The 15,239-nt window shown below is 52.5% G+C and overlaps 1 protein-coding gene across 1 annotated transcript in view; it reads right to left on the reverse strand.

Annotated features, from left to right (window-relative positions):
- The window catches only part of ATP6V0D1 (ATPase H+ transporting V0 subunit d1), a 35,881-nt gene extending 20,661 nt beyond the window's left edge, over positions 1-15,220 (reverse strand). Inside the window, 1 exon segment of the mRNA XM_002918416.4 lies at positions 14,968-15,220. Within this exon segment, the coding sequence (XP_002918462.1) occupies positions 14,968-15,097 (130 nt within the window). The 5' untranslated portion in view covers positions 15,098-15,220.
- Between the last annotated feature and the right edge of the window lie 19 nt (positions 15,221-15,239).

Here is a 15,239-nt window from a genome sequence, read left to right on the forward strand (position 1 = left end):
CTCCAGTGCTGCTTCTGCCCCAGAGGCTCTCTAAAGCTGCAACTTCCAGGGGCTCAAAGCAGGCAAACTCAGACAGATGGACAGATACGGGCAGATGGCCAGCCTGGTGGCCCAGTGGAGCCAGAGCCCCGCCTCAGCAAATGCGCTGTGCCTGAGTTGCCTCCCCAGGCTCTGGGGGTGGCTGAGACCTCTTCTTTCTATCAGCTCCAAAGCAGATGTGTGCACTGGCTGGCTGGCTCTGCAGGGTCAGAGCACCACATCTGGAACTCCCAGTGTGGGAGCCACGGCATGGAAACCGTTAACCCTGGCTGTACCTGGGACCTGCACACAGACTAAGCATCTTTTTTCACCCCCAGACCTCTGCCAGAGCCCATCACAGGCCCCCTGCAAACCTCACATAACACCAACCAACCCGGAGTTCCAGCTCGTCCTATCAAATGCCAGCTCTCCCTCCGCTCCCTCAGGCGCCGCCTGCCATTGTCCTTCCAGAACCTCCTCACTGCTCACCCCTCCAACTGCGATGTCCTGGCCAGCACAAATCTATCATCCATCAGCTGGTGCACACCGCAGCCCCTGCCCCCTGTCCCCCTCTGCAGCCCTATTTTGCCAGATCACTGGCTTTGGACATTGCTCCTTAGGTGGCTGAGCGCAGCAGGGGAGAGAGAACCTGAGCTCTGGAGCCACGGTAACCTGGGTTCAAACCCTGTCTCACAGCTTGCCTCTGAGCAGCTTGTGGATCCCTCTGGATCCAGGCTCCTGGCCGGTCACCTGGTGAAAGGCTGAGTGATGCCAGCCTTCCAGGGCACCAGTGACAGACATTGAGCAGAGGCAGTGCTAGAACTGAGCACAGTACACCACAGTCCATCTCTCCAGGCAGAGAGGAGCCCACCTAGAGCTTCTTAACCAAGACCCTCAGCCCCAGTCAGGTGGTACGTGTTCTCGACCCCAGCCTTTGCTCAGGCTGTCCTACTTGGTACTCTGAAGAATGCCCCTGCCCTTCTTCCCCATGGTCTGTCCCGACCCTTTCCGTCTGGCACGTTCTCCTCCTCACTGTAAAGGCTGTGGGGGGCCTTGTGCAGTGTGCGCGTTTAAACACACAGGCCCCACTCTGCTGTCTCTGAGGGAGGAAGGAACAGAGCTGGCTCAACATCCAGGACTCCTGTCCCCAAGCCTAGGTCCCACTTCACCTACCAGCATGATAATATAGAACTTTTGGCAGCCCCACGCGCACAGACAGAGGCTCGGACCCCAGTCTGCACCATCCACCACACCCTGAGCTGCTGTCCTGGGGGTCTTGGGAACAGGCAGGAGGTGGTGCGGCCAAGGGTAGCTCCCGCTCCATGGGAAGCCCCCAGGCTGGCGGGCCAGCAGTCTCGGGAAGAACCTGGAGTCCACTGCTGGCATGGCCACATGCAAGTTACTGGGTTTCAGCTGGCGTGCCACAGAGACCCTGCAGGGAAAGGACAGAGAGTTCTCCTTCCTTGGTCCCTGGACCAGCATTTTGTTTCACGCTGGAGGCCTTTCAGTGAGGTGAGGCATTCACAGAGGGGGATGGGACTGATCCACAGAGGTGGTCCAGCTGACACCAGGAGCCCATGGCACTACTCGCCAGCACACCAGGTGCAGGGATCAAATGGGAGTGTCACTCCCCATGTCCTGGAGGCAGCAGGGTGTCCAACCCAGGTTTACTACCCTTCTCTCTGCTCTGAGACAGGTGGCAGGTGGTGGTGGAGCCACATTTAATTACCCTCATGCTCTTAGGAACACTTCATTCCTGCTGCTGGGAGAATGAAAGCATCCCTCATATCCCATGAGGAAGTCAACCTATCCGACAGTCAGAAGGGTGCCAGGCAGGCGACAGTCCCCTGTGCCAAAGGGAGGGGCAGAACTGGTTACTGCTGCACCCAGGGCAAGTTCCAAGAAACTCTCCTCTGACTGAGTGGAGATCCGCCTGGATATCCCCTCACCAGAACATCCCCACCCAGGCCCTAAGGCTCCACAGGACTGGCCCGTCTCAGGAGACACAGGGCTTATAAGGCAGCTTCCCTGTGCTTCCCTGCCACAGCCCAGCCTGAGAACCAAGAGGCCCATCCTCACCCTGGGAGGCGGTGGCCACACCTTGGCTGCTGCCCTGCACTTTGACCTTGAGCCAGCTCTTTCAGGCCACCACAGTTACAGAACCTGCAGGTGGGAGTGGATCTGGGACTGCAAGGAAGAGCTTTTCATTTTACCAAAGATGTGAAGTCGGCCTGGTGTGAGCAAGAGAGGTAAAGTGGTCCCACACGGCCAGGTGCCAGGCAGCCAGACAGGGCCAGCTGCGGCAGTGAGTTTGCTCAGATGCTGGCCCAAGCCCAAGTCTGGACCCGGGCCCACGGGCCTGCACCGCCGGAGCAATCCCATCAGCCTGTCGTGTGCGGCTTCTGCTCTACTCACATAGACCTCTGGAGGAAGGACACTAAGGAAAGCTGGAGCTCACCTGGATGGGGAAAGGGCAGTTTTAAGGCCCCCAGCGGCTACTACTCACAGTGAGATTAAGCCAGGTCAGGCTGGATTCTGGCTGGAGGATCCTGCCAGCTCTGCAAGGCCTCGAGCCAAAGCTATGGAAATACTCATTTTGCTTAGACTTAGACCGTATGGCTGGGCTCACTGCATCAAGTCTCATTTGGGGCTATGAGCCATGCTGCTTTTAGCACAAAGCCTCATTTACTACAGCTTATAGAAACTGGACTGAACAGGCCAGGCCAGAAGCAGAGCTGACCCATCCCATACACATGACCAGCAAAGCCAAGTGGCTTGGGCCAGGCAGCAAATGGCAGGAGCAGTATGCATCCGGGCTGATCCTGTAGAGTACCCTCAGACCCCTTTACCCACCCTGCTCAAGGGCCTGGCAGGACACGTACAGGGTAAGCAGTAACATGCCAGACTGAGCATGATCCGTGCTGTGGACTTGGGCCAGCCCCTGGGATAGGTGGTCACCTGCTCAGGGAGCCTCACAGCAGAGGCTAGGTCCCAATGATGGAAGCCAATAGAGAAATGGGGTGACAGTGAGACATGGAGCGTGATGAGCCAGGACCCTCACTTCTCCCAGGCCTTACCACCTGGTATCTGCCATGGAGATGGAGCCTAAAGGGGTAAGCAGGTAGGGAGGCTGGGTGAGCTACAAGCCATGCCCTGGCTGCCTTAGGGCCCTGTGTGCTAGGTCATGTGTTGCAGCTCACTCATGCTCCTCAACTCCCGACCGTTTAATCTCTAAGCTAGATACCGTGTGGCAAGGCCTGGGGGAATGGTGAGGAGCCCCAAAAGCAGGGTCTCTTTCACCTGACCACCACTGCCTGAATCGGGGGCCAGGCACACACAGGCAGAGTTCAGGCATCCTTCAGTGAACATATGCAGGAATAAGAAGGAAACAACCAAAGACTGCCGGGTGATTGGACAGGAGGAGCCAACGCAGGTGTCAGGAGATTGTAAGCAAGCCCTTGGCCTTCACCTGGACCCAATTTCCCAGGTAAAAGAAGAGGGTTGGATAAGTTCACCTCCAGGAAGCTGGCCAGCTCTGACGTCCTCTACCCCGGTCAGGCCTAGATCACACAGACTCTCCACAACTCAGCCCCTGAGGGCCACTCAAGGGCTCAGGGTGAGTCTAGAGGCCTGGGTACCCATGGAAGAGCCTTGGCAGAACCGACAGCAGGTGCAGGGGAGGCCTGGGCTTGTGGAGCCTCTGAGCAGCCACGAGAGCAAGGGAAGGCAGGGAAGGCTGAGTTGCAACAGTGAGGACACCGAGATAATTCCTCAGAGGGGAAGCCCCAGCCGGCAGCCAAATGCAAAGCCTCAGCTGAGGTTAAGGCCTGAAAAAACCGCTGCCTGAGTAGCCAAGGAGAGGCAAGGTCTGGGCAAGTGCCCAGGGCCAGGCCAGAGTTGGCCAGGAAATCAGTGCCCAGCACCCAGCACCCAGTCAGGGCTGTTCCTCCACAGACCCCTTTCCCCTGCCACAAGCCTGCCTGCCACTCTTCAGGACCACTCAAGTTCCCACGGGGGCAGCCCCAGTCCAGGCCCTTATGCTACAGGGTGCTGGAGGCAGACAGGCAGAGCACGTGCCAGGCTACAGAACAGCAGCCAAACCTACTAAGCGGCCCTTCAGAGTCTTGATCATCCCACCTCTAAAACAGGAAGAAGGCCAGTGCAGAAGAGATTAAAAAAAAAAAAAAATCAGCCAAGTAGGTGTTAGATGAGGCAGAAGCCAGGAAAGTTGATGGAAAGGTCCCCCAAATTGGGGTGCAGAGTGGAAGAGAAGAGTTGTCAGTCACCTGCTAACAATCCCTGTCCAGCATGACCGTGTGTACCTACAGTGCCTACAGAGTTTGGGGTGCCTACCTTGGACCTTTCCCAGAATCACTCTACCCATGTGCACCTGTATGTGTCCCCTTAAAGTGCTGAAGGAGTTTGGGAGAAAAGGAGTCTGCCCTGAGGATGAACTTTCCCTCTCCTAGAGGGCCCAGGGCTGCAGGACAAGAGTGGAGGCCACATGGGGAAGAGTGGTGCTTCTGGGAGCCTGGGAAGTATGGCCTTGATCCCTCGGCAGCCTCAAACTCCTGCTTGGAGCCCCTGAGACCCCCTGGTCCATGGCTAGTACACTGAGCTGCAGGTGCTGCTCTGAGTCGGAGCCGCCAGCATGACCCAGGTGGGGACATATGAGGACAGCATGATGGTTAAGCCTGGAGCAGCGTGCACTCAGCACCAAGGTGGACAGCCTCAGAGAATGCCCCCTGGCCTTCTCCTTCCCAACCCAGGAAGCTGGGGCACAGGGAGGTGAGGACAGGAAGAGATGGACAGACAGGAGACACTGAGCCGTGAGTCCTACTTAATCTGAGGCCAACTAGGACTTGGGTGAGGGAGGCAGGGCCCAGGACAGAGTCCCAATGGACAGTGGCCACAGATAGATGCTGTGCAGAGAAGGAGAGGAGAGGCAGCCTGGCTAAGTCACTAGTTCAGTCACACACCCCTCCTCTGCTCTCTAGCAGCCGAGTGGTCATGGCACACCACCTTGTGGCCGCAGGGAGGATGGCTTTGTAAACGGTGAGGGGGTCCACTCCTCTCCCTCTCAACACATCCCTCCAAACTAATCCCTGCCTCAGACTTCTGGTCACTATCTCCCCCCAGCCAGTGATCCCTGGGGGAGGAGGCTGCAGGCACCTGAAAAGTCACACAAGAATGTGTCATAAAGAACAAGGAATAGGCCCGAGGTAGACATGAGTCTGGGAAAGCCAGAATGGAGACAAGGTGAGTTTGAGTGTGGTTACGAGGGACTGGTCTTTTTTTTCCCCCCTGGGGATGGACTGGTCCGTCTTGCATCATTGAAGACAGAACCTTCTGAGGAGCAAAACTGGAGAGACTGCAGAGGAAGCCTGGGCATCCTCAGTCCTCTACACTCTTGTTTCCCAGCTCAGCCAGACCCTCGGAGTCTCCAAATCCCTTGATCCAGCTTTCCACCCCACCCCTACCCTGCCTCTACTGCCTAATGCCATATCTAAAAAAAAGCAGGTGCTGGCGTGCCTGGCTGGCCAGTGGGTAGTGTGTGCAACTCTTGATCGCCAGGTTGTGAGTCTGAGTCCCATGTTGGGTGCTGCGATTACTTAAAAAGTCTTGAAAGTCAGGGCACCCTGACTATAGCATCTTTAGGGGCAGGTGCCTGGGTGGTTCAGGTCACAGCTCAGGTCATGATTCCAGGGTCCTGGGATTAAGCCCCAAGATGGGCTCCCTGTCAGCAGAGAGCCTGCTTCTCCTTCTCCCTGTGCCCTGCCCCCGGCCTGCCTGTGCACACGCATGCATTTCTCTAACAAACAAAATCTTTAAACTTTTTTAAAGATTTTATTTATTTATTTTAGAGAGAGCGCGTGCAAGGACCCTGGGATCATGACCTGAGCCAAAGGCAGCTGCTTAACCAACTGAGGCCACCCAGGTGCCCCTAAATAAAATCTTAAAAAAAAAAATCTCTAGGGGCACCTGAGTGTTTCAGTCTGTTAAGCATCCGATTTCTGATCTCAGCCCAGGTCTTGATCTCTGGATGGTGAGTTCAAGCCCCGTGGTGGCTTTCATGCTGGCTGTGGAGCCTACTTTAAAAAATTAAATCTTTAAAAACATTTCAAAAAGCAGGTGCTTAATAACCCAGACACAGGACAATCTACGACATGGCACACCCCTCCAGGACAGCGGCCTTAGGTTCTCCTCCCCTGTACACCAAAGCCTAGCCGTCTGCCAGCACCAATACCGAATGGACACTCATCTAATCACAGAAACATCTATTGAGCATTCACTCTGGCAAGGCACTGTGCTGCTGAATCCTCACAGCCTGCAAGTGATTTCATTTCACAGGAGGGCAAATAAGCTTTGACGTATTTAATCATACGCTGAGCACCCACAGCCGGCCAGAAAGGAAGCCATGGTCTGCCCGACGCCCCACCTCACACAGAACTCATGACAGGTCCTGGCGACCCAGGGGGACCCTGAGGCTCCTGACCCTGAGCAGGCACAGACGATCTATGGGAGAGGCCACTACCTCGTGTCCTCACACCTATTTGTTCTTGATGCAGACTGTCTAACTAGCTGCAGTATGTCTGACCGCTGAGCCCAAAGCCCAAGAACAGCTAAGAGTTAGAAAAAGGGTGGGGCGCCTGGGTGGCACAGCGGTTGAGCGCCTGGGTGGCACAGCGGTTGAGCGCCTGCCTTTGGCTCAGGGCGTGATCCCGGCGTTCTGGGGTCGAGCCCCACATCAGGCTCCTCCGCTATGAGCCTGCTTCTTCCTCTCCCATTCCCCCTGCTTGTGTTCCCTCTCTCCGCTGGCTGTCTCTATCTCTGTCAAATAAATAAATAAAATCTTTAAAAAAAAAAAAAAAGGTTCTGGGGTGCTGCAGCAGGCACCCTGACTACAGCAGGATGGGCGAGTGCACAGCCTGACAGGGGGCAGGAACCAAAATACCCGAAGCCGACTTGGGCCCTCGGGGACAGCGGTTCTTTCCATCTGAAGTCTAACAGCCCCAATGTGGGAGAAACTCTGCTATGCTCCATGTGTGCCACAAGAAAGCATGAAAGGGAGACCAATACATTCCAGAAGGGTTCAATGCAAAATATTTAAATTAAGAGTATTGAGGCCTTTCCTTCTCTACCATCCAGAAACCCTGGCCACCCAGAAAGCCTATCCCGAAGGGTCCTGGATGGCTCACATTTGCCTATGCTGAGGCTACCTCAAAAGGCCCTATCAGACACTGGCTCCACATCAGAAACCAAGCCCAAGAAATCGCTGAGTAAATCCAAGAAAAGTGTGTTATCACCCAGCAGAGCAAGTTCTGACATAACCTCTGGGGAAGGGCTTGTGAAACAGGGGCTATCAGGTCCTGTGCTAAAGTATATATCAGCGCAAGATGTAATCAAGAAAGGAAAAGCAAGGGGGGAGGAGGTGAAGAAGAAAAGAGAAAGATGGCCAGGTGAGACGTGAGTAGGTGAGCTGTACCTGGACAGGAGCCCTGGGGTTCTGGCCTGGTCACCAGCCACAGGTGTCCAGCCCCAGCCTGGGCCCTCACGTAACCCCTGGGCTCTGAGTCTTCAGATGTAAAAAGAAGGGGCTTGATGGGGGTTCCCTAAGACTCAGACCAGCCCCAGCTGGCTGTGAACCAAAATCTGCCAGTCAGATGTCCAGGGTCACCAGCAGAAGTCTCCTCATGGATGGCCATTGGGTGTGAGTAGCTTCTCTGTGCATATCTATGTATTCTAATTTCCCTTATTTTACATATCTTTATCAGATGTCTCAAATTATGAACTATTTGTTCACTGCAATAAATCCAAAGAGTACATAAAATAAAAACTATAAAAAATGCACATATTCCCCGCCCAGCCTCTTCAATCCCTCTCTCCAGAGGCTGCCATTCTAGACCACATGGTGTCTATGCTTCCAAACACTTTTCCATGTGCATATAGTATTCTACTAAAGTGGGAATATATTAACAATATATTTTTAAATCAGTCCTTATAGAACTTCATGCTTTTGAGCATTTGCATAGTATTCCACTCTAAAGACAGACCATGGTTTATTTAACAATACCCCTGTTGATGAATATTCTATTGGTTCTAACAGGCTATGGTTATGAACAGGCTGATGTGAATATCTCTATAAGTGCAATCTTGTGCTAACCTAGAGGGACACAATCCTCTAAGTGGGGCTACGGGGACACAAAGACATACACATGCAATGTTTTAACAAGGTGATGAGAACCTGTCCCCCAAAAGGTCCTCACTGAGTCATCCTTCCACCAACTTTACTTTTTGGAATTAAAAAAAATATACGTTTAGTCAAAAACAAAAACAAACACAAAACCACCACCATGCCCAGTCATGCAGGAGAATGCACGGCAGGGATCAGAAGGGGAATCCCTGGCCGTTGCTCTCCCTGTGCCGCTTGCCAAATTAGGCTCCATGCCAGGTGTCGTCAGACCACGCTTGTGTCCACTTGGCCTGTCCTTTAGGCTGTCTCCAGCCTCCTGGCAGGACTCACGGGCAGGACTGGGCTTCTAAGGGAGACTTGCCCTGGCTGTAAGCCAACAGATGGCTGAGCATGAGCTGAAATGCTGCCAGCCAGCCAGCGTGCTGATGACTTCCAGACTGGTATCTCCGGTGTCACTTCCCCTGAGCTCCAGACCCACACAGCCGCCTCCCCCAGACACTCCGGCTCAGCACATCTGAGACAGAACACCTCCTCTTCCATTACCCCATTCATACCCCAAACTGTCTCCTCTTCTGCTGGTCCCCATCTCAGAAGCACTTCCAGCACCCACCCAGTCATTTATGAAGTCAGAAGCCTGACTTCTAATGCCTCTCACTCCCACACGGAATGAAAACTGGCCCAAACTTGTGGGTCTCACCCCCTAAGCTGGTGCCTGACCCAGTCCTTCATCTCCCCTCCTGCCCAGGTTCGGCCCGTGTTTTCTCACCTGGAGAGCTGCAACAGCCGCCTGCCTCTAGCCTGGCCCCCCTAGATCCATCCTCCAGAGCCTCAGACCACGTTTCCAACTGCATCCTCCTCCCACCCCCACTCCCTTCACAACTCCCCCCTGCCCCCTTCATCTACCGAGGGACCAAGTCCGAGTGGGCTGATGGCAGCGAGACCTCTCTCCTGTCCCTCTCAAGCCTCCACCCCCACTCTGGAGCCTCGGCCTCTTGGGGAGCAGCAAGTTGGACAGGAAGAATCAAGGTATCCGGTGGCCATGGTCACCACCAATGATCCACACCAGCTCATCCATCACTGGGCATCGGGGGTCTCTTTGCTCAGTGATGCCCCTGCCCAGGGCAGTTGGGACAACATGGATCCTCAAACTCCGAGGGGAAAATTTCAGATGTGTATGGGGCCAGGCTGTCATAGCTCAGAATCAAGGTGCTTGTTCCCTTCGCTCCGCAGGCAGACTCTCCCAGGCTATCACCTTCTGCACACTCTGCTCCCAATGCCCCTGAGCTCCTCTTTCTCTTGCTTGTGGCCAGTGGACTCTCAGGGCTGTGGTATCTCTTCCTTCGGGAGGCATCCAACTCTGAGGAATTTTGCACTGAGCTAAGCTCGTCTTCCTGTCCAAGCCATGGTCCTCTAACTTCACCAACTCAATAGAGTCTCCTTTCACCAACAAAATGCAATATAGGAAATATTTCCAGGCAAGACTATAAACAGAAACTCTTAGCATTTCCCACACACTGGCCTCAACCTAACCCTAAGAATCTCTCCTTTCCCTTCTCCTTCTTTTTTTTTTAATCGTAACATTCATCCCTCCTGAGCTGTGTCCAAGGCACTCAAAGTCTTTCAGGAACCAGCCTGATGCACATATCCACACTCAGCCCCTGTACGTCCCTGGCACGTGTTCTATTCTCTCTTCCCAGTTCATGAAGCTCCTTGGACACTATGACGTTTCATGTTTCTGAGACTCTAACGCTGTTCCTTCTTCCCACCGCCTTGGCCTAGCTGACTTTTTTTTGATAACAGCTTTACTGAGATATCATTCATATGCCATACAATTTTCCCGTTTAAAGTGTACAATTCAGTGGGTCTTAGTATATTCACAGAATTGTGTGATCATCACCACCATCAATTTTAGAACCCCAAAAAGAAACCCTGTACCCTTTTACCCCACCTGCTCCCATCCCATCCCCCTAAAATTTACCTCGTGCCTACTATACATTCAATGTTGTCTGCCCATTAGACAGACACACTTATCCCCAGGCAAGACCCATGTGACATGTTTTCATTACCCACTCAAGGCCCAGCGTGGAGCCCGTCTCTCAGGAGTGATAGGAGGGACTGACCATGGTGAGAGCAGCTGGCTTCCGTGACTGTTCACTTGGCACCGGGCCCTGTACTTACACTTCGTACACATCTCAAAGAGATGCTGTTGGGGCGCCTGGGTGGCACAGCGGTTAAGCGTCTGCCTTCGGCTCAGGGCGTGATCCCGGCGTTATGGGATCGAGCCCCACATCAGGCTCCTCCGCTAGGAGCCTGCTTCTTCCTCTCCCACTCCCCCTGCTTGTGTTCCCTCTCTCACTGGCTGTCTCTATCTCTGTCAAATAAATAAATAAAATCTTCAAAAAAAAAAAAGAGATGCTGTTAACATTTCTGACTGTAAAGCTGAGGACAAATGACTTGCCCAAGGTCACAAAGCCAGTAAGTAGCTGAGCTGGGATTAGTTCCCCAGTGAGCTCTGTTCCATCTGTATGTCATCTCTGCCCATACACTCCACGCACTGCTCTCACCTTCTAGTCCCACTCTCCTCTAGTCTCATTAAGGTCACCGTGACCTCTGAATGGCAAATCCAAGTGAAAAGCTGTCTGACTTTATTTCAATCTCTTGGCCACATTTGGCATTCATCACCCCTTCTTTTACAGGTTCTCTGCTGGGGCTGCCCACCTCTCAGGGGGTGTCTTCCACCTTTTTGGCAGGACCCCTTGATTAGCTGGAGCCTGTCCCAGGGGAGGGTCTCATCTTGGGCCTCTACTCTTCTGAGTCTAGGCTCTCTCTTGGAGGCAGCAGCCACACTTCTACCCTGATTCCCAAAGTTGTCTCCCAAGCTCAGACTCACTCCTGACCACCAAAAATCGCCTCTACATTGCCACTCAAATGGCTCACAGTTCCCTCAATCCCACTCTTCTCATTCTTTTTCCAACCTTCTCTTCTGCATTTCACTATCATTTCACTCTGCCACCAACACGGTTGCCTACACAAGAGGTGAGGGCATGGGCTGTGACTCTTCCTTCCTCCTCAGCTCCTTATCCAACCCCTCAAGTCCTCTCACTTCCTCTTCCTAAGAGTCCCCCACAATGATCCTTGCCAATGCCAAAGGCAAGCTGTCATCGTCTCTGACCTGGATTACTTATAAAATCCTGCAAGCTGTTCTTCCCACTTCTGGTGTGGCCCCCACTTCCAATCCCCTTTTCACATTGCAGGGGCACTCTAAAGTACAAGTCCAATAGTTTTACTCACCCATGCCCTCACTCAGGACAAAGCACTTTCTCTACGGCTTCTGCAATCCCTCAAGACCTGATCTCTAGCTCTCCAGCCACACTCCTTGCCACACCATAGTTAGTGCTGAATGACTTGCCACTCTTGGAGGACACCATCTCCCTCTCCATCTGCAGTTTCATGTGACTGGTGATTGGCCAAGCCCAGCCTGGAGGCTTGCTTTCTTCTTCCCATAAGAGACAGTCTCTTGTGAAAAAATGTTGAAATGCAGGAGATGTTGTAATGAAAAGAACACAAGCAACTCAGAACAGGGAGGGATAAAGTGTTCTGGAAGACAGCCAGCATACCATACATGTGAGCCCTTCAACCATGGTTCCTGAGCATCTAATTTACTGGCTCTCCCCCTCCTGAATGTTAATTATATTTCTTTACTACAGGAAAGAGATGTCCTGACTGGCCCAACTGTCAGGTAGAAGCCTCCATTCCAAGTTAGGAAACTAGCATCAGCTGAATTGTGGCTGCATTATCCAGCTAGCCATATGTTTGCTTTCTCCTATTTTCTATGTTTCTGAGTAAGAAGAGAGCTAATCCATAGAAAAATCCTGGAAACAATGACCAGTCCAGTAGCAATGAAAACCCCTTAGACTCATTATGATCTCTAAATACCATTTTCCAATAAAAAGAACCAGGTCTCCTAAGAGAAATGAGGACTCTCGGTCTGGGTCAGGAAATGTATAAGATTAGAACATATGGTCACCTCCGAAGTAAGGAAAGTTCTCAAAGGCTACAGGATTGTGTCAAAAAGACTCAACAGCATATTGAATAAGCTCCCACTGGCCAAGGGATAATGTAAGCATCAATAAAAAGATCAAAAAACAAAAACATATCAAAATCCACATGTGCATTATGATACTATACCAAGAAAAAGAACAAACCAAGCAAGCAAGATGGACAATGGAGAACATATGATCTTTGGAGGTCCCAAAACACTGAGTTCTAGCAGAAGAGATCAGTAGCAGATGCCCTGCTGGAGTGGAATTCAGGAAGGCCCAGGGTGTGGTGGGGGGCATGCATTTGCCCTTCCTTGAAGAACACCCTCTGCCCAGTGCCCTGTGCCTTCCGGGAACTGTCCAACACCTGAAACATCTTCTTTGGAAATCCTGTCACTTCAGGACACACTTACAGATCTCACTAGGGACTGAAGGCTTCCTTGGTCTCCCCTCTCCTCTCCCCTGGAGTTAGAGAGGCAAAAACACACCCGGCAACAAAGGCCTTAGGTGTCACCTTCAGAAGCAGAGAAGGACTATCTGTAGAGGACAATGGGGTTTGTGGTCACTCCTTCTCCTTCTGGTTATCCCCAGCCCCTGAAAGTCTTCAGCTTCTCCAGAATATAGGGTCCCAAGAATCCCAAACTCTATGTCAAGAAACATCAAGGAAAATGGCACAGACAACCACAGGAGCTGTAATTGGGTGGAGGGGACAACATTCTAGTCTAGCATAATCACAAGGGGGCTCTAAGATGGGGTGCTACTGGGGCTGGGCCTTGAAGGGTGGGAATCACTGGGCTTCGTGGGGATGAGACGGATATAGAAGGAATGGCAGGTGCAATGTAGTGAAAGCAAGAGCTAACATTTATCTAGCCCATACTCTGTGTTTGTTGCTGGGCTAAATGTTTATACATAAAAGCCTGTTGACATCTCACAACCTTATGAAACAGGTGATGACAACATACCAGATGAAGAATCCAAGGCCCAGAGATGTTAAATAACTCGTCTAAGGTAATCCAGTAATTGGCAGGGCTGGGATTCAAACTCAGTTTTTTTCCAACCCCAGGGTCCACCACACTATGTGCACCAAGAGTTGAGAGGGATGGCTTGTGTGAGGGAAAGGAGTATGTGTGGAAGAGCAAGGAAGTCCTTGAATGTGACCGTAAAGGTCTAGATGGGGTGCCACAAGGCAGGCCATGTGCTGAGCAGTGTTGCAGGAGGAATGGCCTAACACATTTATGGAGGATGATGGAGGGGTTGCTGGGAAGATAGGAACCTGGTGCCCCCAGAAGCTCTACAGGAGGAGGAAGGACAAGCAGCAGCATTAGTGAGGAAAACCTAGAAGAGAAACAAGTTTACCAAATGCCAGCTGGTAATCAACAGTGTTCACCTTCAGATTTAAACAAAGAAAGATCTCCAGTCCCAGGCAGTCCACAAAACTCATATTAAATGCCAACTGTATGCCAGGCCCTGCCCTAGGCAGCCTCCCTCCGTTTCTACTCCTTTTCCCAGTGAGGAAAATCAGGTTGCTGGCAGGCTCCTACAACCCAGCACCCTGAGGTGCTCTCCTCTCCTTCCCATCTCCACTCTCATAAGGCAAACGGCTTTTCTCATATGTTTATGTTAAAACCATAAAGTCCAGAATTATTGAATTTTAACTTCAGTAAGTTTTAAAATTTAAAAGTATTTATTTTCACTTTACTGGTCCAGTTTACAAGATAAACAACTGATATTTAAAAATTGAATCCTCTTTTAACCTCAATACGTCTTTGATGAGAAAATTTTCTCCAGAGGGCAAATCGTCTTCCCCTCCAGCTACCAACCATGGAGCTAGCAGTACCTCTCCTCAAGATCATCTCTTGTGGGTCAGAAATGGGAACTTACATCCCAATCACAATGCCCTTCGCTATCACCAGGGGAAGTGGGGACTCAGCGACATCTCTAAACTAGTAAATCTGATGCAGCTGTGCCCCAGGGAGTCAATCTTAGTTTGGAGCTGAAGAAAGGGGAACTTGGCTTCTCATCATCCTTGTGCTTTAAAAAAAAAAAAAAAATCGTGTTCCAACAGGCAACCTTCTCGCTGAGGAGGTGGGCTTTATTTTTATTAGCCAAATACAAGTGTAGGAACCTCCAAACTTGGAGGGCCACCTCTTGCTCTCCGAATCACTGCCTTCAGGAGACTCTGCTCAGCCAGTGGTTCGGCGATGGGAGCAAACTCTCACTAGGCTGGCTCACCAATTCCCCAGGAAGGCTCACCCCGCCGGCCAAGGCTAAGAGACAGTGATCCTAAATGCCTTCGTGTATGTTAGGCGGGAAGCGGGGGACTTTTCCGCTTAGGTTCTCTAAGCGTTGCCACGGGGCCGTTCTTTGACTACGTCAGAGTAATGAGGTTTGTATGGGCACTTGTCGCACCACCGATCAATCACTCTCGAGAGACCCTCTTTTTCAAACTACACGGCAGGCACAAGAGGGGAAAGAGGCGGCCCCAGCAGACGCTAACCACCGCGGTTCTTAAGGCCTTGGTTGCGTCTGGGCCCATGCATCTGGAGCCGCAGCTGGAGAGAGATTCCCTTCCGGGGCGCCCGCCATCGGCAAGGCCTCTCAGGCCCTTCGAGAACCCCCGCCTCCGGCTTCCCCGCCCAGATCTCGGAACCCCCAGGCCTGGGCCAATCTTCGTGCCGGCCTTTCAAGGCCCAGCCGCCCGGCCCCGCGGCTCACCCTCGAGCGTCTCGCACTGCACCAGATTGAGGTAGTCCGCCTGGCTGAGCACCCCGGCCTTCAGGCCGCGCACCAGTCCCTCCAAGTAGCCATTGTCCACGTTGAAATAAAGCTCCGGGAAGAACGACATGGCTGCGGCGGGGGAGGCGAAATCGGAGAACCCCAATCGCCCGGTGGACAGCTTGATTCCAAGATCAGCTGACTCGGCGCCAGCAGCGGGCTGTCAAGCGGGTCAGGTGATGCGCAGGAGCCTCACGTGAGCACAATGGGGC

Source organism: Ailuropoda melanoleuca, chromosome 12, assembly GCF_002007445.2.
Source record: "Ailuropoda melanoleuca isolate Jingjing chromosome 12, ASM200744v2, whole genome shotgun sequence".
NCBI classification, from domain to species: domain Eukaryota; kingdom Metazoa; phylum Chordata; class Mammalia; order Carnivora; family Ursidae; genus Ailuropoda; species Ailuropoda melanoleuca.